Genomic DNA, 25219 nt, shown 5'->3' with positions numbered 1-25219 from the left:
CGGGCCGGGACTGAGCTTGATTTGGGCCGGGTTAATCAGGCCCACTTTAAAAAAATAACTGACTCGGGATCCGGAATCCTAAAACCTTAGGACTTACCGGGTCGGGTTAGTTATAAGGGCCGAATCGGGCCGGCACACTTGACACCTCTATATCAAAGTTTCCATTAAAAACATTTATTAATATAATTTTTTTATATCAAACTCGAACTTGAAAAGATTAGTCAATAGATACATGATTTATATATAGGACATCCTATGGTGCAGTGAATAAGTCTGCTCCTTCCTTAAATAGAGGTTTCGGGTTCGAGCTTTGGGTATGAAAAAATGAGCGCTACCCTCCAAATAGGGCTCTACCCAGCACGAATTTAAATTAATCATGCTCCAATATGGGTATCAGATGTTGGAAGAAAAAACAACCCAATATAAATTCAAATTAATCGGACCCAAATGTAGATACCGAACACCGGAGTAATTATATATTGGGAAAATCTTGTTTTGCATTGCAAAGATCGTGAGCTTCATCAAGTTGTTGACCAAACCCAATGTTAATCTGACGGCATATATCTGTGACACGCAAACACCTTTTATTTCCCAAAATAACCTCACTTTTTCCATGTTGGAATTCATGTACATTAGGGGTATTTATGTAAAATCAACAATGAAAGAGTAAAAAATAATTCAAAATCTGTTGGGAAAGACAAGATAGTTCCAATTTCAGTCCAACCTCTTTTGGGTCCACCGCTTTATCTTTATCCTCTCAAATCCATATTTCTTCATTTTTCAAAAATCAATGGGGCCCACTTCACATAATTACATTTATACCCTTGCTTCTTCTTTATGCCATCAATCAATTAAGAATAAATGTTCAGTTTCCACCTTAAATTATACACGAAATTATTGAGATACACTCAAATTTTAAGAGGGTCCTATTACTCCTAGACTAACTAAAATTGTATTTTTGACAATCTTAGTGTCTACGTGGTACATCAGTGAATTAGCACACTGAAAATTCACGTAGGCACATGTATGTATCACGTAGGCATTAAGGTTGTCAAAAATACAGTTTTTAATTAATTCAAGAGGTAATAGGACCCTTCTAAAGTTCGGGTGTATCTCAACAATTTCGTGTATAGTTTAGAATGGAAACAGAGTATTTTCTCCATCAATTAATAAGAAGCTATTCATTTTATGTGAATGTGTTCGACCAGGCACTATAACAACAACAATAATAAGATTGAACCTATCAGGCTTATGGAGGCTCAATTAGGTATTATTTATTTGGATTAGTCGATTGCTTTATTGTTGCTATTATGATTAGTTTATGACAGATTGATTATAGATAATGTTTATAAATTGGATATGAAAAGACGGTGTGTGTATGAGTTGTTATCCTTATTTTGTGAAAATAAGAAACTATTTTCGATAGATCCTTTTTCTTTATCAATAGTGATCGGTCACGATTTCATAGCATTGTCTTTTTTTAAGTCAAATCTTGATTTCGTTTTGCTGCTTTCAATCACCGAGCCTCATCGACGATCAACTCGTTTTCCTGTCCTAACATCTCACTTCATTTCGTTCTACTTCTAGATCTTCGCTTGAACATTTGATAAGCTCGAATTTTCCAAATGCCCCCACAAACCCCTTTTTCTTTACAAATCCAAATTTTTGCATCTTTTCAATGAGTAAGCATATCAAAAAAAAATAAAATAAAATAAATACAATAACGAAGAAGTCATCCTAAAATAACGAAATCAAACAATATACATAAATAAGATAAATAAATATTCTTTCGAAACGAACTAATCAAAGTGTATGCAAAATTGACTAGAACATGGACTATCAGTAAAAATAAATAAATAAATAAGATATGTCATCATATATATAAATTTGTCAGAGATGGGACCCAAAGGAGCATGAAAAAAGTGCAAAAAGAAGTGAAACAAACTTTTAAACTAAGCTAAGGGTATATTCGTCATTAAATCCTTATATACATACACAGACACACAGGCAATTACACAGAGAGTAAGCTTGAAGAGAAAACAAAGAGCAAGAAGAAGAACAATAGTTCCACAGAGAGAGACTTAACGCCGTTAAAGTTAGCCGTTAACATATGTAACTATGGCTTCTGACCAGGAAATAGCAAGAGGTGTAGAGAGTTTGCTCCGTCAATTAGAGCCAAACGCCGTTACATCATTAAACGGCGTCGTACAGCAACTTGGAGCAAAACTTGGTGAAGATCTTTCACATAAGACGGAGTTTATTAGTGAACAAATTAACCTTCTCCGATCACAAAATCCACTTCATCATCATCATTATCATCATCAACCTTTGATGGTTAAAGACCATTTTGCCCTTCTGAATCACTCACAATTTGCTAACAATCATGCTCAGCAGCAGTTTTATTCCCATTTTGCCCTTCAACAACAACAACACCAGCAGCAACAGCAGCTCTACTTTCAGCAGCAGCAGCAGCAGTACAGGCAGATGCAAGTGCAGCAGCAACAAGCTCCGGCTCCGCCGCTGCCGACCGCGGTAGTGAGAACAACTGCTCACGCTGCTGCTCAGCATGTGTCGTCAAATGTCGTTTCTGCCCCTAAGGAAAGGTATGATATTTTTTCTTTTTTCTATCTGAGTTAGTTTAATTTTGTCTTGTTGTTTTTTACTTGTTCGTCTCATTTTACGTGACATTATTTCACTTGATATTTAAGAATTTTTTTTATTTTGAAAAAATCTTGTGGTGTAAAATAATTTTTAGATATATGTATTTTGTGAGAATGTAAATTGAATCGTTAAGGATTAAAGAGAAATTTAAAGTTAAATTATCTCATTATGGTATTTAAGGACAAAAACAATTGTGGTGTAAATAATCTTTAGATATATGTATTATGTGATAAATTGTTTTATCAAGGATAAAAGAGAAATTTAAAGTTAAATTATTTTATTATAATAAGTTAAAATTCTTTTTTGGATGGAGGACGGACTAAAAAGGATAGCGTGCCACGTAAAATGGGAGAACGAAAAGCTTTTGATTATATGCCAATAAATAAATAAATTAATACTCCATTTTAATTTTGATTGTGCTGTGTCTTAAATTAAAGATTAATCTTGTGGTCGTAAACATACTATGTGTAAAGTTGGAGTTGCCAAAAAGAAAAAATACAATTTTTTTTTTTTTGAAATGTACTAAAACGAAAAGTAAAGTAGGACAAATAAATTGAAACATCGAGAGTATTACTTGTTTATTGCATGAGAGTTTGTTTTGTATTTTCTTTTATTTTTTGGTATTCTAAAGTTGGTGCTGGTGGTTGGGCGAATATAGGTTGAGTAAAAAATGGTTTTTCTTTTATAAAAGTGAAGTTTTTTTGCTATTAAAATAAAGGGCGGGACGGTGTGCTAAGCTGCTGTTATACGTGGTGTCCAAATAACAAGAGTATATTATATGGTATCTTATCGTGCATTTCTGCAGGATGTTGTTTCCATAATTCGAATGGTAGTATAGTGATTCCTATGGTCAATGATAATCAAAGATTTGAACATGTATAAAAATGATTTTTTTTTCACTATATTGTATAACTTGACTAGCTGAGATCTGCAGTTTATATAGTATCAATTTTTGAAATAATTGATAACATAGTGTCCAAGCTGAGGGTCTATCGGAAACAGATGTTTGTGCGCATACCACCTTTTCCGGACCCCACTTGTGTGATTACGCTGGTATATTGTTGTTGTTGGTGGTGATGTCTGAGCCACTGAACGAAAACATTCCCCCTAGAGCTGTTGTTAATACGAATAAGAGAAACCATGTTATAGCCAGCTGACATTATTCCACCTAGCTGTAGTGTTTGGGCTAACCGTACTTTTGGCAAAAAGTAAAAGAAAGGTAAAATAGATTTTAAAAAAACACTTTTGGGAAATGGTCTTTCACTTAAGAATCAACCATTTTGCTAAATTCTAAATTGAAACAATCTTACATCGAACATAATGATGCGGAGTAAAGAATTGCACATTGTACCTCAAGTGTTATGTGCTTTTAGATCAATTTTGTGTCCTAATCGATGTCTGAAACACGACAATATATCATATGTGATTGGAAAAAAAGGGCAGCTCGGTGCACTAAAAACCCCCGCTATGCACAGGGACCCACCACAAGGGTGCAGTGAACCTGTGACCTCCTGGTCACTTAACCAGTTACTCCGAGGCTCCCCTTCTAATTATGTTCCCCTAATTATTGGAGTTGAGCTACATATTTATGTGGTTATCGATTCAAAGCTTCCTGTATTTGATCCTTTTTTCTATTTTGTGCAGTGCTACTTCCGGAACAAAAAGGAGAGGTGGACCAGGTGGTCTAAACAAAGTCTGTGGCGTTTCGCCGGAACTTCAAGCCATTGTTGGTCAGCCCGCAATGCCCAGGACAGAGGTATGATTGTCATATCAAAAGAAGTTCCCGAGTTTTAGACTTGTAGTTGGCCGTTCTTACATAGATCGTACATACATCTTTATTTGCTCGATCAGATTGTGAAGCAGCTGTGGGTGTACATCAGGAAACACAACTTACAGGATCCTGGTAACAAACGAAAGATTATCTGCAATGATGCTCTGCGAGCAGTCTTCGAAACAGACTGCACTGATATGTTCAAGATGAATAAGCTGCTGGCTAAACATATCACCGCACTCGATCCTTCAAGTATGTCAAATAATAAATGATATCCGTTTGTAACATATCTCTTATTCCCACTTCCCAAAAGTATATCGAAAAGAAGAAAAGGGGAAAAATCGAAAATAGTACAGTTTGAAGGACTTATAGCTGCATTATTTTATTTAAGACGATCTCTCTGCATCCCCCGCAGAACAAGCTGAACATGCTAAAAGGTTGAAAGTTGAAGCTGATACGGTGGCTGCTAAGGTTGAACAACCTGGTTCTTCTACCATTACGATATCTGATGAGCTCGCCAAATTTTTTGGAAGTGAAGAAAAGGAGATGCTTCAAACGGAGGTCATAAAACGTATTTGGGAGTATATAAAGCTTAACCAACTTGAGGTACACACATCTCTATAAACGGCTTGTTTTATTTTGATTGTGCGGAGAGGATGTCTTGGTGTTTCTCTACTCATAGTTCCGTTCTTGTTTTCTACCACTTTCCCTCGGTAACTCGCTACAAGTTTATAGCTAAGCAACATCATCACATGTATCTGCATCTTTAGCAAATATTTATGCTTTTCTGCTTGCAGGATCCTGTGAATTCTATGTCGATCGTGTGTGATGCAAAGCTTCAGGAACTGCTTCAATGTGAAAGCGTTTCTGCTGCAGAATTACCTGAGATGCTGGCACGTCGTCATTTTGTCTAGCAATGACTATACATCTATATAATTATGGTAAGGTAAAAAGTTGTGTTGCATCAACCCCTTCATACGCAGAAAGGCTAGTTTCCCATTTTATCCCGAGGGAGGTTGTGTCGTATCAAGAAATAATCCTAACAAATAAATTAGCTCTTGGACATAACCAGAACTTCTCGCTTTTTCCTCTTTCTCTGGTCTACAGAGAATAACGCGTTCTTATTACAGATGACAAAATCCTCGCACCTCAAGTAATTTTCTATCATCTGACACAAGATTATGTTCGACTTGAGTATCATCCATTTGTTACTTTTCGATGCCTATAAGCATTTGTATCAAACTTACCATCCATTTACGACCTTTTCGGATTTGATCCACAACCTCTGTGTCTGTTTTCGTTGCAGGTATTTCAGGTCATACCTTTCTAGTTGTTGTTCAATGACACGCTAATGCTTCCGAAGATGTATCTTGTTGTTTAGGTAAGTTTAGTTTGTTAACGTAGTTAGACATCATGGTATGTAATTAGAAATCTGGATTGATCTTCTCTGGGCTTATCGCGGAAAGATGTTTTTGTAATTATACCACGGCCTCGATCTAGGTTCACTTAGCCTCCTATGTTCTTGTAAAATCCTGGCATTCTTAACATTAACAGATCCTTAGTTTGTTCAAACGCGTTGGAATTAACATGTACATGTCAGGTCTCTACAATAGACGTTGGAGAGTATATTTCTCTTTCGACTTTGATATGAAATTTCTGTCACTTATTGCTTTCTTGTTCCGAATGATCTCTCTTATGACGATCAGTTACAATTTGAATAGAAAGAAAATGACTGTACTATAGTCTTTTCGGCCTGATTGTTAGCTTAGCGACTGTGAGTATGATGAAGCTTTGCTGTCATTTACAAAGATTCATAGCAGAAGAAGAAGCTACACTGCAGGTACGACAACAATAACATATCCAGTGTAATTCCGTAACTACAAATACTTTTGTTAGTCAATTATATGAAGTTCCTAGAGTTCTTGATCAAGTACAGTAGAGCTACAAATAGTAGAATCATAGACAAGATTTTGATAGCCTGTTTCTTCTTTCCCTTGAAAAGCTCTGTCATCTTTTGAATTGCTCTCAAAAGAAAGGATGATATTTTCTGGTAAAAAATTTAAAGAAAAAATTAAATTATTATATATATTAAAAATCGCGATCGAAAAATAATATGTTTGACTCTCGAACATGAGTAGTATTATCACTCACCAATCTAAGTGGCTCGATACGAAGGAGTGGCTCCATGAATATCTCCACATTCCTGTGATTCATAAGTAAAAACTGTCAGTTCGCGCTGAGGGGTTCATTATCTATCGAGTTTCAAATCATGTTCTGTTGATCGTTTACCTTATCGTCATCTTGCCCTTGTAATAATAGCAATAATAGACTCCGAAACCTTTTCCAATAGGAATATGAGTGTCATCGCTTGCTGCGTCAAGTCAGGTTAGTGAATTTTGAATATTGAATAACAAAAAAATGGAAGAATATAACTTTGGATAATGTGGACAAGCATTAGGAAGGACTTGATTTGTCACAACTCATTTATGGCTATTCGAGCACAAGCATCATGGATGATTCGAAATGTATTAGCCATTGGGAAGGTATGGTTGGCTCTCGGAGACATGAGCAAACTAGTACATGACAACCTAAGTATACCCGCATTAGTAAGAGGAAAATTGCCTGATGTGGACCGGTAGGACTTGGTTTGTCACAACTCATTTATGGCTCTATTTGAGCACAAGCATCTTGGGTGAGTCGAAATGTATCAGCAATTAGGAAGGTATGGTTCACTCTTAGAGACATGAACAAACTAGTACATGGGAGTAAGCTCATGATATACGCGCATTAATAAGAGGAAAACTGCTTGATGTGGACCGGAAGGACTTGGTTTGTCACAACTCGTGTGCTGAACTTGGTAAGGTAATCTTACTAAGAAGGGTAATATTTCGACTTTGGTATTTACTAAAATATCTTTTAATTGCGCTCAAAGTATAGAACAATGGGCTAACCTGTTTCCCAAGCAACCCCAACAGTTGTTCCATCATTAGTGGGAATAATAACAAACTCAACGTTACTATTATCCCCCAAGAATTTATTGATTGAATTGAAGAAATTTATTACTTGCTGCAAAGACAAAAATAAACAACAACAACAACAAAAAATAGATCATTAAATTTGTTTGTACATATATATAATCCATTACAAATGTTACTTTAGGTTGTATAAATTCCTTTTCACAAGGAATTAATTAGTTTTAAGAATATAAGAATGGACATAGAAGATCATTTCCTCGAAACATATTTGTCTAAACTACCTTCTATCTTTCTCATGAACATCATCACTTTATAATAACGACGATATATTGTATTTCTCAGATGTTTAATATTTTGAAACAACATCAGTTTACCAAAACGACTAATATTTGCGATCGGAGAGAGTAATAAATAAAAGTTTAACATACCTCCTTGCCATAGAAAGTTTGTAAGGAAGAAGCAACATTGCTAATACATCTACATTCCTCTCCAATTATATCATAAAGTTCATTAAGATTTTTATTTTGTAGTGAATTATAAAGTTTTTGTACTGTTTCAATAGCTCTTTGACCTTGATCTTCTGGATTATTATTTTCTGAATTATCCTTAGCATTACATTTCAAAGGGTATAATAGGCAATTCCTTTTGGATGAAACTTGGTTTAAATCAACAAAACTAGAAATATATTTTTGGTCATGATGAAGTTGTAGTTTCTTTTTTGGATGAAAAGAAAATTGGGAAATTGTTGGGGATTTTTTATTTGGAATCAAGGTAGAAGGGGTAGTTAGTGAACTCATTTTCAAGAAAATTGGATGTGTATGAATGTGAAATGATTTGGCTGTATATTTATAAGAAAGATTATGATTTATGGCACTTGAAATAATTACTTGAGTTTCACATGTGAAGAGAATAAAGCATAACATATTGATTAAGATTTCAACCATTGCAAGATTGGAATATTTTGGTGCCCTAAGAGCTCTTATAACTCTACATGTTGAGTATCATTGCCTAAGGAATAGATACACATCTATATAGAACAAGTAAAATATAAAGTTGAAATCTCACCTTTTCCAAAATTATATTAATGTTGGGTGGGGTTTAAGGGGGAGGGGGGGAGAGTTTCCGAACTATTATAACCGAGTGTTTATCATTATGTTAAAAATTATAGCTTGTCATAGGTAGGATGCTGGCGTTACCCAACAGTCCCCTCCCAACTCCTACCTCATGCAGCATGGGGTGGGGTGAGGTGGGGGTTTTTGAAACTATTAGAACTGAGTGTTTATCATCATGCCAAAAGTTATAGCTTGTCACAGGTCGGATGTTGTCATTATCCAACAGTCCCCTCCCAACTCCTACCTCATGCAGCATGGGGTGGGGTGAGGTGGGGGTTTTTGAAACTATTAGAACTGAGTGTTTATCATCATGCCAAAAGTTATAGCTTGTCACAGGTCGGATGTTGTCATTATCCAACAATCCCCTTCCAACACCTGCATCATGCAACATGTGAGAATCGAACCCATGACCCTGGCTCTGATACCACTAATTAGGATCAGGCGGTTACCGTCATGCCAAAAGCTATAGCTAATAGCAAGGGCACAGTTTTATTTCTTATTAAGACCACTAAAGCAAGCATCATGTTCGATCATGACTCCGAGATGCATGCCATCCACCCTCCTTAAGGGCCTTGTCATAGACAGGATGTTGGTGTTATTCAACAAAAATAAAAAATGGAGTCAAGATTTTTATTAAAACAAACTAAATATAAAGAAGTTATAAATTAATTTCAATTATGATTTAAAATTGCATGCCAATATACATCAAATACGAGTTGATTTACTAACGATAAGGATATATATGACCCAAAAATAATTATAATAATTTGTTTCTTTCAAAACGTATGTAGACTACTATTGATTGCAACTTTCATTCTATCTTTGGGACATTTTCCAAATATATCTACACAAAATTTTTTGGTACCAATCAATAATCAAAAGTTGTGATAATTAAAGCATCTCAATGTGATGAATCATGAATGACATTTCCTTGGAAATACTTTGTTGGATTTGCATGAATGTCATTTAGTTGTGTCCATTTTTACAACAAATTCACAATATATCATTTCACATAAAGCAACAAAACATGTTAACAATAATCATCAAAGCTATTAGGTTCTGTTGAACCTGTAATCAGCATACTATCTCCGCCCCTAGCCTCAGACTTACGACACCAACTGCTATTGTTGTCGAGTCATGGAGTTAAACGACATGTTTATAGTTATTTCTCAATTTCGATAATGAATTCAACTATCGTAAAATCTTCAACTATAATGTTTTCGAAATTACGACACTTTTCATGATCATCATACACATGAGATTTAATCAATTTGTGAGTTGTATACATTATAGAGTTTAATCCATTTAGTTAACTTGCAACATCTTTGGGCCATGAAATATGACTAATGAAGAAAATTATCCAACCCAAATTCCCAATGGCCCTCCCCTCCCTTCTATAAGAGTAAGCATATATGCATTAGTCGCACGATTATTTAATCGTAGCTGTTACAACTCAAAATACAAAGGGGATGGGTGGGTGGTCCATAAGATCTAGTTATGCCCTTTTAAGTTTATTTTATTTTCAATTGAATGATATCATTTTGCTCTATTAGAGTTGTTTAAAAACATTTCTATCACTATCTAACATTTCTACCTCGTAAAGGAGGAGAGTTTTATCGTATGAGTCAGATCGGTATCATTAAATAGATAGATCAATCTCCGCAAGAAGAATAAAATCACAATTCACAGCTCCCCGACCGGATCTATTGATCGAGAAACTGGGAATGGAGAAAAAGAAAGACAGAGTTAGAGAACAGATAATGTAAGTCAATTTTGACCATGCTAGAAAAAAAAATTCTTGGTCGATATAGACTAGATTAAGTTATTTATAAATTACATTAAAAATAAAATTAGAGTTAAAAAATTATGTGATCTTGCTACAATGATGTTTCCATTGTTGTTGTTTTTTCCAACAATGGCTACATCATATTAAATGTACATCAATTTTCAATATAACTTACTTGTATTAGTTAAATAAGAAAGCTAGGATGGTATCTATCTTGAAAGCAACTTTATAAAAGAGGGAGGCCCCTATTATTTTCAATAATGTATTTTTGAATATGTAATATTAATCATATTCATATTACCCAAAAAAAAAAAAAAAAAGGCATCGTTTCCATCCTAAACTATACCCGAAAAGTCGAAGCCACACCTAAACTATACTAGTGACCTATTACATACCTAAACTATAAAAAAGTGAAACTATTTACACCCTGTCAGGCTACCACCACTTGCATGTGGTGTATGTAGTGTTTTACACGCGCTGTCACGTCATCACCACGTCAGTAAAATGTATCATTTTTTTTATAGTTAAGGTGTGTAATAGGTCACTTATATAGTTTAGGTGTGGATTTGACTTTTCGACTATAGTTTGGGGTGGAAACGATGCCTTTTCCCTTAATGTTTTTAGCCATTTACTTTTGTTATTTAATAGGCTAGACACGTCTAAAATAAGTGTAACATACGCGCCTTAGAATGGGGTCGCGGGGAGGTAATAATATCACTTTTATATAGTTAAGGTGTGTAATAGGTCACTTATATAATTTAGATGTGGCTTAGACTTTTCTTGTATAGTATGGAGTGTAAATGATGCCCAAAAAAAAAAGAAAAAGAAAAATTTCCTACAAACGTTTCGTTAATATAGTTGACTGACGATTACTAGCGATTCCGGCTGTCATAGCATATGTGTCGCTAAGAACCTAAGGGACATGATGACTTGACTCCATTCTCAACTTCTTCTGACTTTACCACCGATAAAATTCATCGCAATAAACCTCGTTTGTACGATTTTTGGATCGATTTTGTCGAAATCGTCCCTTGGATTTTTTATTTTTTTTTGTATTGTAAAAAATTTAGTTTCCACGTAGTCCACTTTTTTTTTTTTTAATTGTTTCCACTTCTCTAAGTCTGTCGAAAAACCTAATCATATTGCTTAACAAGGGAAAGAAAGAAGATTCACATATCATCATATAATAAAAAATAAAATAAATTATAAATTAAAAGTAGATAAAAAAAAAATTCTCCAAATTAAAGTTGTTGACAGACAGTCAAATCATAAAATTGATGAAATAATTGCAAATCCAACATACCAACTTTTAAGGAAGAAACCTAGGATTTTATTATCCTTGCTTTTTATGATGTTTTGATTTCCAAATAGTTAAAAGTATGTTTTGGAGTAACGATCAAGTTGTCTTTTGTATGTGTACAGCGTTAGGTCAAGGATTCAAGTCGTGAAATTGGCATGCAGTGGTAGAGTCGGAATTTTTACAAAGAAGATTCAGAAGTAAACATACGAACTAGTCGAAGGGGGTTCAACATCAACTCTATATATACCTAAAAGATAATTTTAACCATGTATAAATAGTTTAATTTTTCATCGTAGAAGGTTCGAATGAGCCTCTTAGCTAAAGGTGGCTCAGCCCCTGTTGGCATGTAAATGATACTTGCGTAAAGTTAAATTGTCTACATTACACCCTCTTACAGTACGATCTTTTCCTTTATCACGTGTGAATACGAGATGATTCATGCATTGAATTGACTTTTTCATTAATTGGATTGACCTACAATGTCCATGGGCAGAGTCAGTGGCGGAGCCAGGATTGACACCAAGGGGGTTTATAAGTGAATATACGAACTAACCGAAGGGGGTTCGACATCTACTATATATACATAAAAATAATTTTAACCGTGCATATATTGTATAATTTTTCATCGAACGAGGTTCGGGTGAACCCCTACCTTATATGTAGCTTCGTCCCTGGGCAGCACGGTCAAAATTATATTAATATATATAATAGACGTTAAATTTCGTTATTTTATATATTTTGAATTCTTTTAGTAAAAATTCTAACTTCGTCATTCACTATAGAAAATAAACTTTCGTAATTCCCACCAAGTTAATATGATTATAACAAGTTGAGTTGAATATTGATATATAATGTAAGAAAAATCACCAAAAAATATATATTAACTTAGATATTTTAAGTTAAATTATCAAATAAGCATTGGAAACTAGACAAACTTTCTAAAATGGACCATATGGTTTTACAAAATTTTGATAAAGTGAAAAAAAAGACACCAACATGAATCATTATATTTTAAAGATGCTTGTCGATTAATGTCCACATTTGTAGGAAAAAGGAGCAGTCTTTATTAATTATGTTTTTTTTTTTTTTAAAAAAAAAAAAACTATCATGGATTTGCTTCCACGTATTTATTTTGTGTCATTTGCAATAATATACATTGATTTATTTTTATTTAAAAAAAATGTAGCTAGAATGAATCGATTAAAGGTTTTGGTTCGACTTTTAAATATTAAATCGATCACGTTTGTTAGAAAGCACTTTATTAGTAATGTGAGATTTCTCATTGTTAATTTAAATTTAGTCAAATTCTAATATGAATACCACACTCCGACTGAAAAATGGAAAAACAACATAAACTCGACAGTTTGGAGTTTAATTACAGAAAATTCTGGCATTTTACATAATTACGAAAAATTTTGATTTTGGGTCTGTCGAGCTCAGATACATTTAACGAAGACACATTTTTTTCTTTGTAAAGATACATAATTAGCTCTAGGAACATTTCTTTTAATTTGGGTCCGTTGAGATACATAATATATCCAATGACGATACATTTTTTCCTTTGTAAAGATACGTAATTAGCTCTCCGTACCTTTTTCTCTATTTTGGATCTGTCAAGATATATAACTAGCTCCCGATACATCCAACAAAGATACATAATTACTTGAAATTTTTTTAATTACTTTATAAGGATGAAAATTTGTGTAAATATAATAAGTTAAGATGTATATATATGAACACAAAAATATAAGCATATGTCTAGTTCAAGACTAATACTATAAGCATGAATGACAAATATATAAACACAAAAATTGATTTTTTTTTTTATGAAGTGAAATATCAATTATTTAGTGGTCGTATTTTCAGAAAAGCCTCATTGACAAGGGAAAATATGTCTTAAAAATTAGAACCTAAACTGCACATTAAACGAGGCAAGTACTCAACACATTTTGAGTCTTTATTCAGGGCTTATGAACGCCTTTGACAATATTGGTGCATCCTCAAACTTCAAATCCTAGGTTCGCCTCTAATTATAATAAGCTCAATTTAATCGAGTTTTGATGTAAGTATAGGACGTTAATATTGTAAAATCAAGAAAGATCACAAATTTTGAATCGAATTAAATATTAAAGATTTAATATAGTTCAAAGAAAAAGGCATGTCGATCGATCCATCGTTATTAATGGTATATTGTGTGGCACTATGATAAGTACATTCTGATTTTGATAGAATATAATTGATTAAATTTTTTACCATCATGTTTGTGATCATAAATATAAAATAATATTTATATGACTATAAAAATCTCTCATTTAGGAATAAATATGAGTTATGAAATATATATCAATCACTTAACTGGAAACACATATCAATCACAAAATTAATATATTTTCAAAGAATCTAATACGAATATTGAAATGAGGTCAAGTCATTTCAGTGTAATCTCTTTGGAATAAAAGTACCAACAATTTGTTTTTCTTGCTTATGTGTCTGATATTTAAAATTTACTCATTCAATTCATTTAAATTTATATCGTATAGATCCACTAATGGAAAATAGATTTTTTTTTTTATTCTCAAAATTCAAAGACCAAGCCTTTTAATTTTACATATTAATGTGAAAATAGCATTTTTATCATCTTTCCAACTAATACTTACTAGTCATATACTATGAGATATTAATCGATTATTTGTTTGGTGTCCGCTATTAATAGTGAAACTCAATTAAATTCAAATTTATCTCGAAAAATCTTATATTATGTAGCAAAGCATTTTCTAACAAAAATAACTCCGTATCTAGCTGAATTTAAATTCAAGATTTCTAATTATTCGTATGATTTTGAAGAAAGATATTATAAATGAGAAAAACACCATTATTGAAAAGGATATAGTTAATGATATGTCAAAATAAAAATCAAAAAATTCAAAAGCAAAAAAGAAGAAAAACACGTCACGTAAGATGTGGCAGAAAAATAAAAAACAATTAAACAAATACTAGGATGGGTCCTTGCATCCTTAAAATATTTTTTTGCTAATGCAAAATTTAGGTTAAAAAAAAATAAAAAATAAAAAGTACTAGGATTTCTTTCAGCAATAGTAGCATGTTAATAGAGACGGTAAGGTTATAATGGAGTGATAAGTGCTTTTTTTATTTTTAATCAGAGATTTTAAATTTGATTTCTGAGTATGAGAGTATGGTGTTTTTGGTAGAATATGCTTTATACTTTTTCATCATTAATCATAGATACGCTGTGACGGAGCCAATATCTTAGTCACTAAGGGGGTTTAAAATAAAAAAATATGAACAAAAAAGTTAGTCGAATAGGATTCAACGTCTGTTATATATACGTAAAAAATAATTTTAAACTTGTATAGATAGTATAATTTTCTGCTAAAGGGTGTTCAAATGAATTCCCTTACTCTTAGCTAGCTCCATCCTTGCCGACATAAATTCAAATTAATTGAATTTCAATATAAATACGGAACACCTGATCACAAACCTAAAAAAAGAACATGTTAATAGAGTATAACTTTAAAGTGCCATATATATTGAAGCAGTAATTTATAGATGTGAAATGAAGAATATAACAATTAAAATTATTGTATAGTGGGGTCAAACAAAGAATCAAAAATATTCCAAAGAAATTAGCCAAACACAAGAGCCATCACATTTCATATCCAATCTTTAAATAATTCACTTGTACATATGCAACTTGTTTTGCCACTATGAGAAAATAAAATTCTCATAATATATATGGGTCCCACATTAGAAAAGTAAATAAAATATTACTATTAGTTATTGAGATAAACATCCGGTACCCTCTCGAACTATGATCAAAGTTGTTACGATATACTTTTACTTCACATGGTCCTACTATCCTGAACTCAAGTTTAGCATATTTAGTCACCATTTTGTGTTGACGTGACATCTTTATTGCATAAAATAAAGTCCACATCAAAAGTGTCACGTTATCTAAAAAGATTGACAAAAGGTGTCACACTGGCTAAAAAAAATACGCTAAAATTTAGTTAAGGGGGTAATAGGATCCCCGTAAAATTAGAGTGTAACGTAGTAAATTTGGACATAGTTCAACTCTAAGATCATAATAGAGAAACCTTTTTTTCGTTTTGATCTAATAATTCCTTACGGATTTGTCTCTTAGGCTATCATCGAACCCAAAATACACATATAATGTGAATCTGTATACATACATGTCATATAAAGTTTTTCACTTTCTTCTTTCATTTCGATTCGAAACTCGCCGAAAATAATATCATGTGCAATTCTTCTTCGAAAGCTTGTTAGCCTATAAGTTTACTATGGGCATCATCTAAATCATATTCCAAAAGTCTGACAAGCTTGGTGCCTGTTTAGAGCGGTTTATTTTGTTTGTATAATTTTTATGTTATTACATTAAAGTGAAACTCACCTTATGCGCATCTAAACAATAGCGACTAATCAGCAACAACAACAACAACAACAAAAAAAAAAAAAAAAAAAAAAAAAAGAAGAAGAAAAATAATTGGCTTTTGATGACGTTTTTTTAATTTAATTTAATAAAAAAGATACTCTAGGTTGAGACATTCTACACTAAAATTTAATGTACAATATTGCATATATTCTCTTGGTACTTGTATCAATGTCAAATAATAATAATAATAATAATAGTACCACCAACAGTATCAAATTGTACTATCTGTTTTGTATTTTCTGAAAATGTGTCAGCATGTTTAATATCCTTGCAATAATAACATTGTTTTAACTTATTTTTATTTCAAAATTTACATTCATTTTAAAATTTACTGTTAAGGATATTTCAGAAAGTAATTGAATACGAATAACCGATCAACGTAAACACATTAATACATAGATTTTCACATAACTAATTACGAATAACATAACTAATTACGAATATTATTTGATACCAACCAATTGTGTACTAGTTTTCTAATACATCCGATCAAACATTGTATTATTATACGCGAGATCTGAATTAATTTTACTATTACCTTCAAACAAACAGTTGATGAAATAACAAAAAGTAATATGTATTTCCTTTAATAATTTATACTTTTAATGAAATGATCAGTTGGTTACGTTAATATTTTCTTCTTTTGTTCTTCCTTTTATTGCACGATAATAATATTTTTAGTAAGATTGTTTAAACACCATTACATCTTTTTAGTGATTATTTGGTGATTATTCATTTTCTCAACATCACTTTTTTGTCAACAATATATTACTATAAACATTATTCAAATTTGTAGACTTTTTGTTTCGCTTTGTTTGTCTTATTTTCTATTTTAGTCTATTTAAAAAAAAATACCTTTTCTCCGTTTTGACAATCCATTAATTTCAATTATTCACATGGATATGTTTTAAGATCAGGAGATTAAAAAAAACTTTTGGTACATTCAAGGGCGGCTCTACCCTTATAGAAAAAAGGCGGCTGCCTTAGGCCCCCGAATTTGAGGGGCTTCATTTTATTTTTAGTAATAATAGATTATAGATTTTTTTGAAAAATTTAAATATTATTTGTAGAAAAAATAAACTTTTTATATAAAAAAGAATAATTCGAATAAGTTTGATTTATTTAGAATATTATGTCACAAAAGAAGATTGAACGTAATAGACTTTATAAAAAAAAAGTTAATTTTTACGTAAAAATTTAAAGCCTTCGTTTGATTTTGGCCTTAGGCCTCTAATGCGCTTGAGCCGCCCCCGGGTACATTCCATATATTTTTAGTTTAATAATACATGATTCAAAAGTTGGACGTAGTTATGTCATTAAGGAAAAGGGTCAAATATGTCATTAAATATAATGAAATGACTCACAAATGCTACTCGTAAGAGGAGGGCGAGAGGGGTCGCGGCTGGTGAGTAATGAAGGATTTAGATAATGTCACGTAGAAAAATAGGATAGTAATAAGGCTTCGTTAGTATGGTTAGTGGCATGAAAGAACCATATGTATAATATCGATGACATAAATAACCCCAACTATCAACATATGACATCATAGACAGAGTCAGAATTTCTGCCTGGGGTTCAAAATTCGAAGAAAAACTCACTGAATCGAATTCAACATCTACAATATATATATAATTTTTTTTTTTTAATCATTTATTAATAATATAATTTTTCATTGTCCGAACCCCGCCTCTGGATGACATCGTTGAGGTCTTTTCTCTTATTTCATAAATTTCATATCGAATTAAAATCAGACAAACAAACTGAAACCGAGGAAGTAATTTTTAAGTTTGGTATTCAGTCAACTACATACAGTTATGGCAGAGATAAGAGTGGGCAAATGACACAAATCCAGCGTGGCAATATCAGAGAAAGTCGTGCAAATGGGCCCCAAATAGCACGAGTAGTACTACCTGGAAAAGCATCTCAAAGGGGCTTAGGTTATGGGCCCACTAAGCCCAAATAAATATATTAAAGTGGGGCCCACTTAAAGAAAGACCAAAAGTATGCAAGGTGATTTGGATCTAAATAGAAGGTGCCACGTCAGAGTATGATCAGGGGCGGATCTAGAGTCACGAGAGGGTGTTCGGCAACTTATTTTTGATAACTATGGTTTTCAGATCAACTTTCACGCACCTATACTAACAGCAACTAATTTCATGAGATACATGTCATGTCATACCAACAATAGGTTGCAGAGAACTCTATCTACCAAGGGTAGAACAGATGGAAAGAAACACCTATTTACACTTGATCAGAACGAGAGCGGGTTCGACAACTTATTTTTGATAGTCGTGGTCTTTGGACCAACTTTCGTGCACCTATACTAACTTCAACTAGTTTCACGGGATACATGTCATCTCGTACTAACAATATGTATCAGATAACTTTATCTACCAAGGCTAGAACGGATGGAAAGAAACACCTAATTACACTCTATCAGGACCAAGGACCAAAGGGTGTTCGGCAACTTATTTTTGATAATTGTGGTATTTGAGCCAGCTTTCGCTCGCATACACTAATCTCAACTAATTTCACGGAATACATGTCACCTTGGACCAGCAACAGGTATCAGGTAACTCTGTTAACCAAGATTAGAACAAATGAAAAGAAACACCTGATTACACTCTATCAATAAGGTAATTTTTTTTACATATGCACAACTGAAAAATATATATTCTTCTATTACTATAAAGTGAGTAAAATATTGTTATTTTTGCTATAAGTTGTAATTTTAAAAAAGTGTTGTTATTTATTATAATTATAGTCTTAAGGATGCTAGTTTTTATAATTTTTCTTTTTTTTAATTCCTTAATAAAAATTCTGAATCCGACAATAAAGTATGGGCCCACATAGACGTTAATGATCGTGAATTGTGATAGTGGGGGCCAATTTGGCACCGGCCGTTCACTATTATTTTGGCCTTTACGTTCATAGCCATTGCCCATTTGTCCACAAATCAAAAAAGAAATATAAAAAAATTATCATGTTGGCTATTTTTTTGTTTTCAAATTCCTAAACATTCTCATCTTGACTACTATGGTTAAAATCATTTTACTATATATAGTGAAATCTTGATGTGATTTCGACGTGTATTTTAATTTTTACTGTTAATAAAAAGGTGTAATATCATGTCGACGATAAATAAATAAAAGTTCGATATATAAAATATTTTGTGTTGAACAAGGTTAGAGAAGGATCGCGTTTTAAGAGAATAATGTGGTATAGCTAGGTGATCAATAAATTATACGGAGATAACTTTTATAGCTACTTCAAGATAAAATATTCTATTACCATCTTGAATTATACATGAAAGATTGAGACACACCCGAACTTTAGAAGGGTCCTATTATCCCTGAACTAATTAAAATCATATTTTTGACAACCTTAGTGCCTGCGTGGCACATACGTGGCACAACACACTGAATGGTCTACGTAGGCACACGTGTGTGCCACGTAGGCACTAAGATTGTCAGAAATATGATTTTAATTAGTCTAAGGAGTAATAGGACCTTCTAAAATTCGAATGTATCTCAACCTTTTCGCATATAATTCAAGATGGTAATAAAGTATTTTCTCTTGCTCCAAAATTGAGAACAAATAATATGAATAGTAGTATCACTGAGTTTCTCCCAAATGATCAAAATTTTATTGAACTACGTACTCGTACTAAAATATTATACATATATACCACAGTGGTAAATGCACACAATTTAAGAAAATATATTTCTGCTAATCTCTATATATAATTTATTAATACATGTATCTACATTTGCATGATGATATAATAGAGTCAATAATTTGCGGGATCCAATACATACATTAGAAAAAATAGATTTAGGGTTTAGTCATTATTTTATGTGAAATCAGCAATTGGATTCACTCCACTGATAAGAGTTACGGTGGAACGATAAGTATTTTTTTTTAAGCAGAAATCTCATATTTAAATTCGAGTAAAGCATTTAGTATCTTTTGAACTATGATAAAATTTATTACGATAAATTCTAACTTCACAGGAGTGTTATTATTCGCTTGAACTCAATTTTAGCATATTTAATTTTTATCACTCTTTTGAGCTGACGTGAAACCTTTTTAACTGACGTAACACATGTAATAAATGTGTCACATCAGCACAAAAGGGTGATAAAAATACATTAAAATTGAGTTCAGAGGTAATAAAACCCCTATAAAGTTAGAGTGTGCCGTAGCAACTTCGGCCATAGTTCAAGGAGATACTGATGCTTATCTCTTTTAAACTCTGAATTAGAAATATTTTACTTGTATCTGTATATAAAACTTTTCGATGTGATTCTGAATTCAATCAAACCCTAATACGAATATTGAACAATCGGTGAAAAAATTAAAAACTTGGATTCATTCATTTAAACCATGAGAAATTTGTTGTGAAGGGACTAAAATTAAGAAAAAGTGATTAAAAATATTTTTTAAATTTTTTTAGATAATTTTAAAAAATTAGAAGAACATGAAAGCATGATGGTCTTAGTCACCTACATGCCCTACTGCACAAAACACAGAAGAAAAAAAGGTATCATAGCTGTTATAGGAAAATGGTCTCCACCACCATGTGGCTTTGCTATTTCTCAATCAAAAGTTCAAAACAAATGCTTTTAGACAAAAACTAATAAATGAATTTAATCAATAACATTGTTACACAATAGCCCTGATAGGATATATCGAAAACAATCTCTTTTATCTTCTAAAGTAGAGGCAAAATATGCGTAGACATTACCCTCTTCAAAGTTTACTTGCGGACAGTAGCGAACTCAGGATTTACACATCTCGAGTGTCCGGGAGGTTCAAACATATATATTGATGCATAAATCCTTTAAGGTTTTGCATGGAAATTAAAGCACCCGACTACGTTCTTGGTTTACTGGATGCTTTTGTTAATCTTATACCAATTTTTATACATCTTTCTATATAATTATACCTAATCTACATTAAATTTAATGAGTGCCGGAGCACCACAAATTAAGCCATAGGTCTGTCGTTGCTTGCGGAATTATACTGAATATGTTATGTTGTTGTTGTGTTATTTAATACAAGAAAAAAGCTCCTCATCTTGTTACACGAAAAGCCTTTTTTCTTGAGTCGAGTCTATCGAAAACGATTTCTTTACCTTCTAAAGTAGAGGCAAGATCTGCCGACACACTGCTATTTGTCAGATTTCTTTACCTTCTAAAGTAGAAGCAAGATCTGCTGACACACTGCTATTTGTCAAATTTTACTTGCAGAATTATACTGAATATATTTGTAGTGATTGTATTATTTAAAAAAGATGCTCCTCATCTTAAAAATAATCACTATTATCTAATTCCAAATTTCAAAATTCACTTATTGAATTCGAAACTTCGTAAAAATACCCATCGACCTAATGGACTTACTAGTCATAACAAAGATTAATCAAGACCAACAAATTTTGAATATCAAATGATTAAATCAGAAAAGACAAGAAAAAAAATATTTTCTTTAAATATTAATTTCTTTCATGGAAACAACCCTTTGCAGAAAGATAATCATCGTGATTCGATCCTTTCTAAAACTCTACATATAATAAGAGCTTTAATGCAGCAAGCTTTCCTTTATTAATTATTTTATTATTATATAAGCTTAAAGCAAAGTAAAAGTAAATATATTTACAACTAGACATCCAAATCTTTTGAACACCCTTAATTGTCAGTGATGTGAGGTGTCAATTTGTATATCCCATAAGATTCTTTTCTTCTAATTAATTATTTTAGAATTAATACACTCCATTTTACTTCTCTATATAAAGCTCTCTCATTTGATCATTTTTTTCCATCACCAATACAAAAACAATTACAAAACACTTTGCCCCCTCATTTCTTCATTTATTTTCCTCTTTCCAATCTTCTTAATTTTTCAACTTTATTTCAATGGCCAGTGTTGAGGTACTTTTATAATAGTGTTTTTTTACTTTTTTGAGTTTTATTATGATCATATTTGATATCAAAATTTATAATCAATTTAACCTATGTTATTCGGACTCTTCACAAACATGACGAGTGGGGGATCTTCCAGTAGTAAGAAAAAAGATCCAACACGATTGTTGCAACATTTTTAAGAATCTAAACAACAAAATTAACACCAAAATCCTAAAAAAAAAAAAAAAGAAAAGAATATTGATTGTACCCTACTTGCTATATAGTATATATTTGATATTGTTGAATCTTTATGTGATCTTTAAACAAATGATCAATCTGAAAATAGTTTATCATCAATCAACGATATTTTCGAAAATCTTTGTGGCTTTCATCATGGATCTTTTTCACTTAGTTGAAATTTAATTGTTATGTTTTGTGAAGGTTGAATCTACACCAGTAGCAGCAGTAGAGACTGCACCAGCTGAGGTTGACGTTACCCCAGCTCCAGAGGCAACCAAGGTAGAGTTGAATTGTCTGATCGTCTCATCTAAAAGTTTAAATTAGTTTAAAAATAGCCAAAAAGAAAAAAAAAACAGTATGTTTTCGAACATTATTTCACATGTTATGTTGCTTGAACTCTTCAAAAATGTCACTGCGTACTGATCGGATCCTATGAAAGTAGTATAGTTTTAGAGGATTTGACACGAGGGTGGCCACATGTTAGACAACATAGCTCGCGTGTTGATCTGATTCTTTTCGTTGGTCCAAACATAGGTAGCGGTGTGATTTGAGTTCAGGACATCTACCTGCTCTGATATCGTATTGAATTGTATGATCATCTTATTTAAAAGAGTGTGTTTTATTCAATTTAATTACGTCTTTAACAGGTGGAGGAACCAGCCCCAGTTGTAGAAAAGGAAGCCGAGGTCGAATCAACACCAGCACCAGTAGAAGAGGCTGCTCCTGCTCCTGCTCCTGCTCCTGTTGCGGAAGAAGCAGCCCCGGCAGCTGAAGAACCCACGGCTGCAGAAACAGTAGAGCCAGCGGCTACAGAAGAACCTGCTGTAGCTGCAGTTGAGGAGTCTGCGGCTACAGAAGAACCTGCAGCCGTAGCTGAGGAGCCGGTGGCTGCAGCACCCGTTGTCGAGGCTGCAGCCCCCGTAGCTGAACCAGAAGCAGCCCCCGTTGAGGAACCGGAAGCAGAGAAGAAGACAGAGGAAGCTGCTCCTGTTGAAGAGACAGCAGTTCCAGTGGAGAAAGTTGAAGAGTAAATTCTACTGAGGAATTTTAGTGATGAATGATGAGGGGTCTTTTGTTGAAAGTTGGTTGTGTTTATTTTGTTTCTTAGTTGAATATCTTATTTACTACTACTATATTTTTATATAATATGTTTACAATGAAGGCATATGTTAGTACTTCGTACTAACATATGCCTTCGTCTAGGTGGTCGGTGGGATATTTACATAGTTTTTTTTAAAACTATGTTTGTTGTCTTGTCCAGGGTTCAGTTTGGCATGATTTGATTAAAGATGATATGAGATTTGATCTCTAGTTTATGATAATAATAAAGCGGTAATATCTTTTTTTTGTTGTTTCATAAATGGTTTAAAATTGAAAACAGCCTCTTTTCCTTCAGTCGAGAGCTAAGAGAGGAAGTACATTAATGTTCAAATGCGGTGACTCTAAAATCTGCCGCAGACAAAAGCCCAGTATTTAAGCAGAGAAGGATAAAAAGTCGACCCAATTAATTTCTCGGCTATAAAAGAATATGATGATCGTAAAACATTCCACAAACAATAATTTGATGATCCATCTATATATACTATATATAAACCCAATCAAGTATTTTGTACTAAAGATCCATAAGAATAGCTAACAATAAAAGCCATACATTAAGGTCCTACCTTACATCAACTATTGACATTTGAGTTTGATTTATGAAACATAAGTTCACTAACTTATGATTTTTAACACAAAAATGATGTATTATATGCATATAAATTATATGCCTCAATCATACATAAGAAACTAATAGGGATTTTGGAGATATCAAATTTTCTGTAAAAGCGCATCCACCCTGCATGGTATCACATATTGGCCATGATCTAAATGGTCCGTTGCGTGTCCTAAATGTATTCCCGATATGTTGACAACTCAAGCACCAGAATAGCACTTCACCATCCGCAAATAAATATTTCGGTTTGGCATTAACAAACCAGGTAGGTTCTCCTACAGTTAACAATAGCACCCAAGATCCCTTGTCACCGAACACTTTCAACGCCCATACCTTAAGAATATTATTCCTCCCAACACACAAATGCCACGAGGATGTTCATCAATTCTTCTCCAGGAGCCACCTTTCAACGCGAGAATTTCAATGGCTAACTTTTTATGACCTAATAAGTCCTGGCAGACATGAAGGATCTTATACTCACCATTGGTCGAGTCATAACCCAATCCAAAATTAACGAGAGTGTGACCCCGGTGGATATTCTGTAGGGGAAAGTACTATTGATTCTCTTGTGGAGGGGTTCCACAGCAAAAGCACGTAGCGGTCAAAACCCAAAATATCAGAAACCTCGATAACAACTAAACCATCATAACAAGAATCGATTGCGCAGTACGATGGTTTAGGGTTTGAAGGGCAATCGAGTTTAAGTTTTTCTACATCCTCAATGAGTTGAACTGGCGATAAAGGACAACAATACATGGAATATACATGATCCTTAGAGCACCTTAATTTTGCTTATAAGAAGTTTTTGGGAACATTGGTCATTCTTGGCACAATTGAGATTCTTCGTCTTAAAGTAAGGCTCAGAGATCAATTGTTTCCAACTATTTGAAACGCATTTGAATCGAAGAAGAGACCGCACAGGTAATCTGCTGAGAATTTCTATAAGTGCTTCCTCTTGGAAATGATCCATAGCCTAGATAGGACAATATAGAAACGTTAGACAATTTCTTAGAAGTATCCAAATATTAGACAGTCCAGCCAAGAGCTCAAAATTTAATATGTGTGTTTGGTATGAAGGAAAATATTTTTCAGAAAATGTTTTCCAATTTTTTTATGTTTGGTTGATTTATATGTTTTGTAAAATGTTTTCCAAACCAACTTATTTTCCTTAAATCTAAGGAAAATGACTTCCCTTAAAAAAGTAAGGAAAACATTTTCCAAAACTCTCTTTCAACCTCACTTTAAAGTTGAATGTTTATATAATTCTCAAAATCATCTAACCCGCC

At 32.9% G+C, this 25219-nt stretch overlaps 3 protein-coding genes across 5 annotated transcripts; 2 read left to right on the top strand and 1 right to left on the bottom strand.

Moving 5' to 3' along the window:
• Positions 1–1882: 1882 nt before the first annotated feature.
• LOC107851264 lies at positions 1883–6112 on the top strand. Of its 2 annotated transcripts, none has more exons than XM_016696212.2 (6): positions 1883–2603; positions 4306–4417; positions 4513–4684; positions 4848–5038; positions 5230–5373; positions 5739–6112. In XM_016696212.2, exons 1-5 carry the CDS (start codon positions 2119–2121, stop codon positions 5344–5346), a joined length of 1077 nt encoding a protein of 358 aa, XP_016551698.2. In that variant the 5' UTR covers positions 1883–2118; the 3' UTR covers positions 5347–5373; positions 5739–6112. The 2 variants fall into 2 exon arrangements, with proteins under 2 accessions (XP_016551698.2, XP_016551699.2); XM_016696213.2 differs by having other exon boundaries at positions 1996–2603; positions 5230–5378.
• Positions 6113–6304: 192 nt separating this feature from the next.
• On the bottom strand, positions 6305–8433 carry LOC107851265. Its single transcript, XM_016696214.2, has 5 exons — positions 7836–8433; positions 7384–7498; positions 6722–6803; positions 6584–6635; positions 6305–6479 (listed from the first exon to the last, which is right to left on the bottom strand). The coding sequence occupies exons 1-5, from the start codon at positions 8349–8351 to the stop codon at positions 6333–6335; spliced, it is 912 nt and encodes a 303-aa protein (XP_016551700.2). The 5' UTR covers positions 8352–8433; the 3' UTR covers positions 6305–6332.
• Positions 8434–21614: 13181 nt separating this feature from the next.
• On the top strand, positions 21615–23576 carry LOC107850630 (induced stolen tip protein TUB8). 2 transcript variants are annotated; one of them, XR_007048052.1, is made up of 4 exons: positions 21852–22006; positions 22421–22498; positions 22867–23364; positions 23407–23576. XR_007048052.1 is itself a non-coding variant. In XM_047400516.1 (3 exons), exons 1-3 carry the CDS (start codon positions 21992–21994, stop codon positions 23248–23250), a joined length of 477 nt encoding a protein of 158 aa, XP_047256472.1. In that variant the 5' UTR covers positions 21615–21991; the 3' UTR covers positions 23251–23576. The 2 variants fall into 2 exon arrangements, 1 of the variants encoding a protein (XP_047256472.1); XM_047400516.1 differs by having other exon boundaries at positions 21615–22006; positions 22867–23576.
• The last annotated feature ends 1643 nt before the right edge of the window (positions 23577–25219 follow it).

Source organism: Capsicum annuum, chromosome 12 (assembly GCF_002878395.1).
Source record: "Capsicum annuum cultivar UCD-10X-F1 chromosome 12, UCD10Xv1.1, whole genome shotgun sequence".
Taxonomy (NCBI): Eukaryota; Viridiplantae; Streptophyta; class Magnoliopsida; order Solanales; family Solanaceae; genus Capsicum; species Capsicum annuum.
This window is presented reverse-complemented; position numbering and strand designations above follow the sequence as displayed.

Excerpts from the sequence above, each read along its gene's own strand:
- LOC107851264 (XM_016696212.2), top strand. The coding sequence starts at position 2,119 with ATGGCTTCTGACCAGGAAATAGCAAGAGGTGTAGAGAGTTTGCTCCGT. Across the intron at positions 2,604-4,305 it reads GTTTCTGCCCCTAAGGAAAG|TGCTACTTCCGGAACAAAAA; the intron begins GTATGATATTTT and ends TATTTTGTGCAG. Across the intron at positions 4,685-4,847 it reads CACCGCACTCGATCCTTCAA|AACAAGCTGAACATGCTAAA; the intron begins GTATGTCAAATA and ends CATCCCCCGCAG.
- LOC107851265 (XM_016696214.2), bottom strand. The coding sequence starts at position 8,351 with ATGGTTGAAATCTTAATCAATATGTTATGCTTTATTCTCTTCACATGT. Across the intron at positions 7,499-7,835 it reads AAACTTTCTATGGCAAGGAG|CAAGTAATAAATTTCTTCAA; the intron begins GTATGTTAAACT and ends TTGTCTTTGCAG. Across the intron at positions 6,480-6,583 it reads GTATCGAGCCACTTAGATTG|AAAATATCATCCTTTCTTTT; the intron begins GTGAGTGATAAT and ends ATTTTTTACCAG.
- LOC107850630 (XM_047400516.1), top strand. Across the intron at positions 22,499-22,866 it reads CAGCTCCAGAGGCAACCAAG|GTGGAGGAACCAGCCCCAGT; the intron begins GTAGAGTTGAAT and ends CGTCTTTAACAG.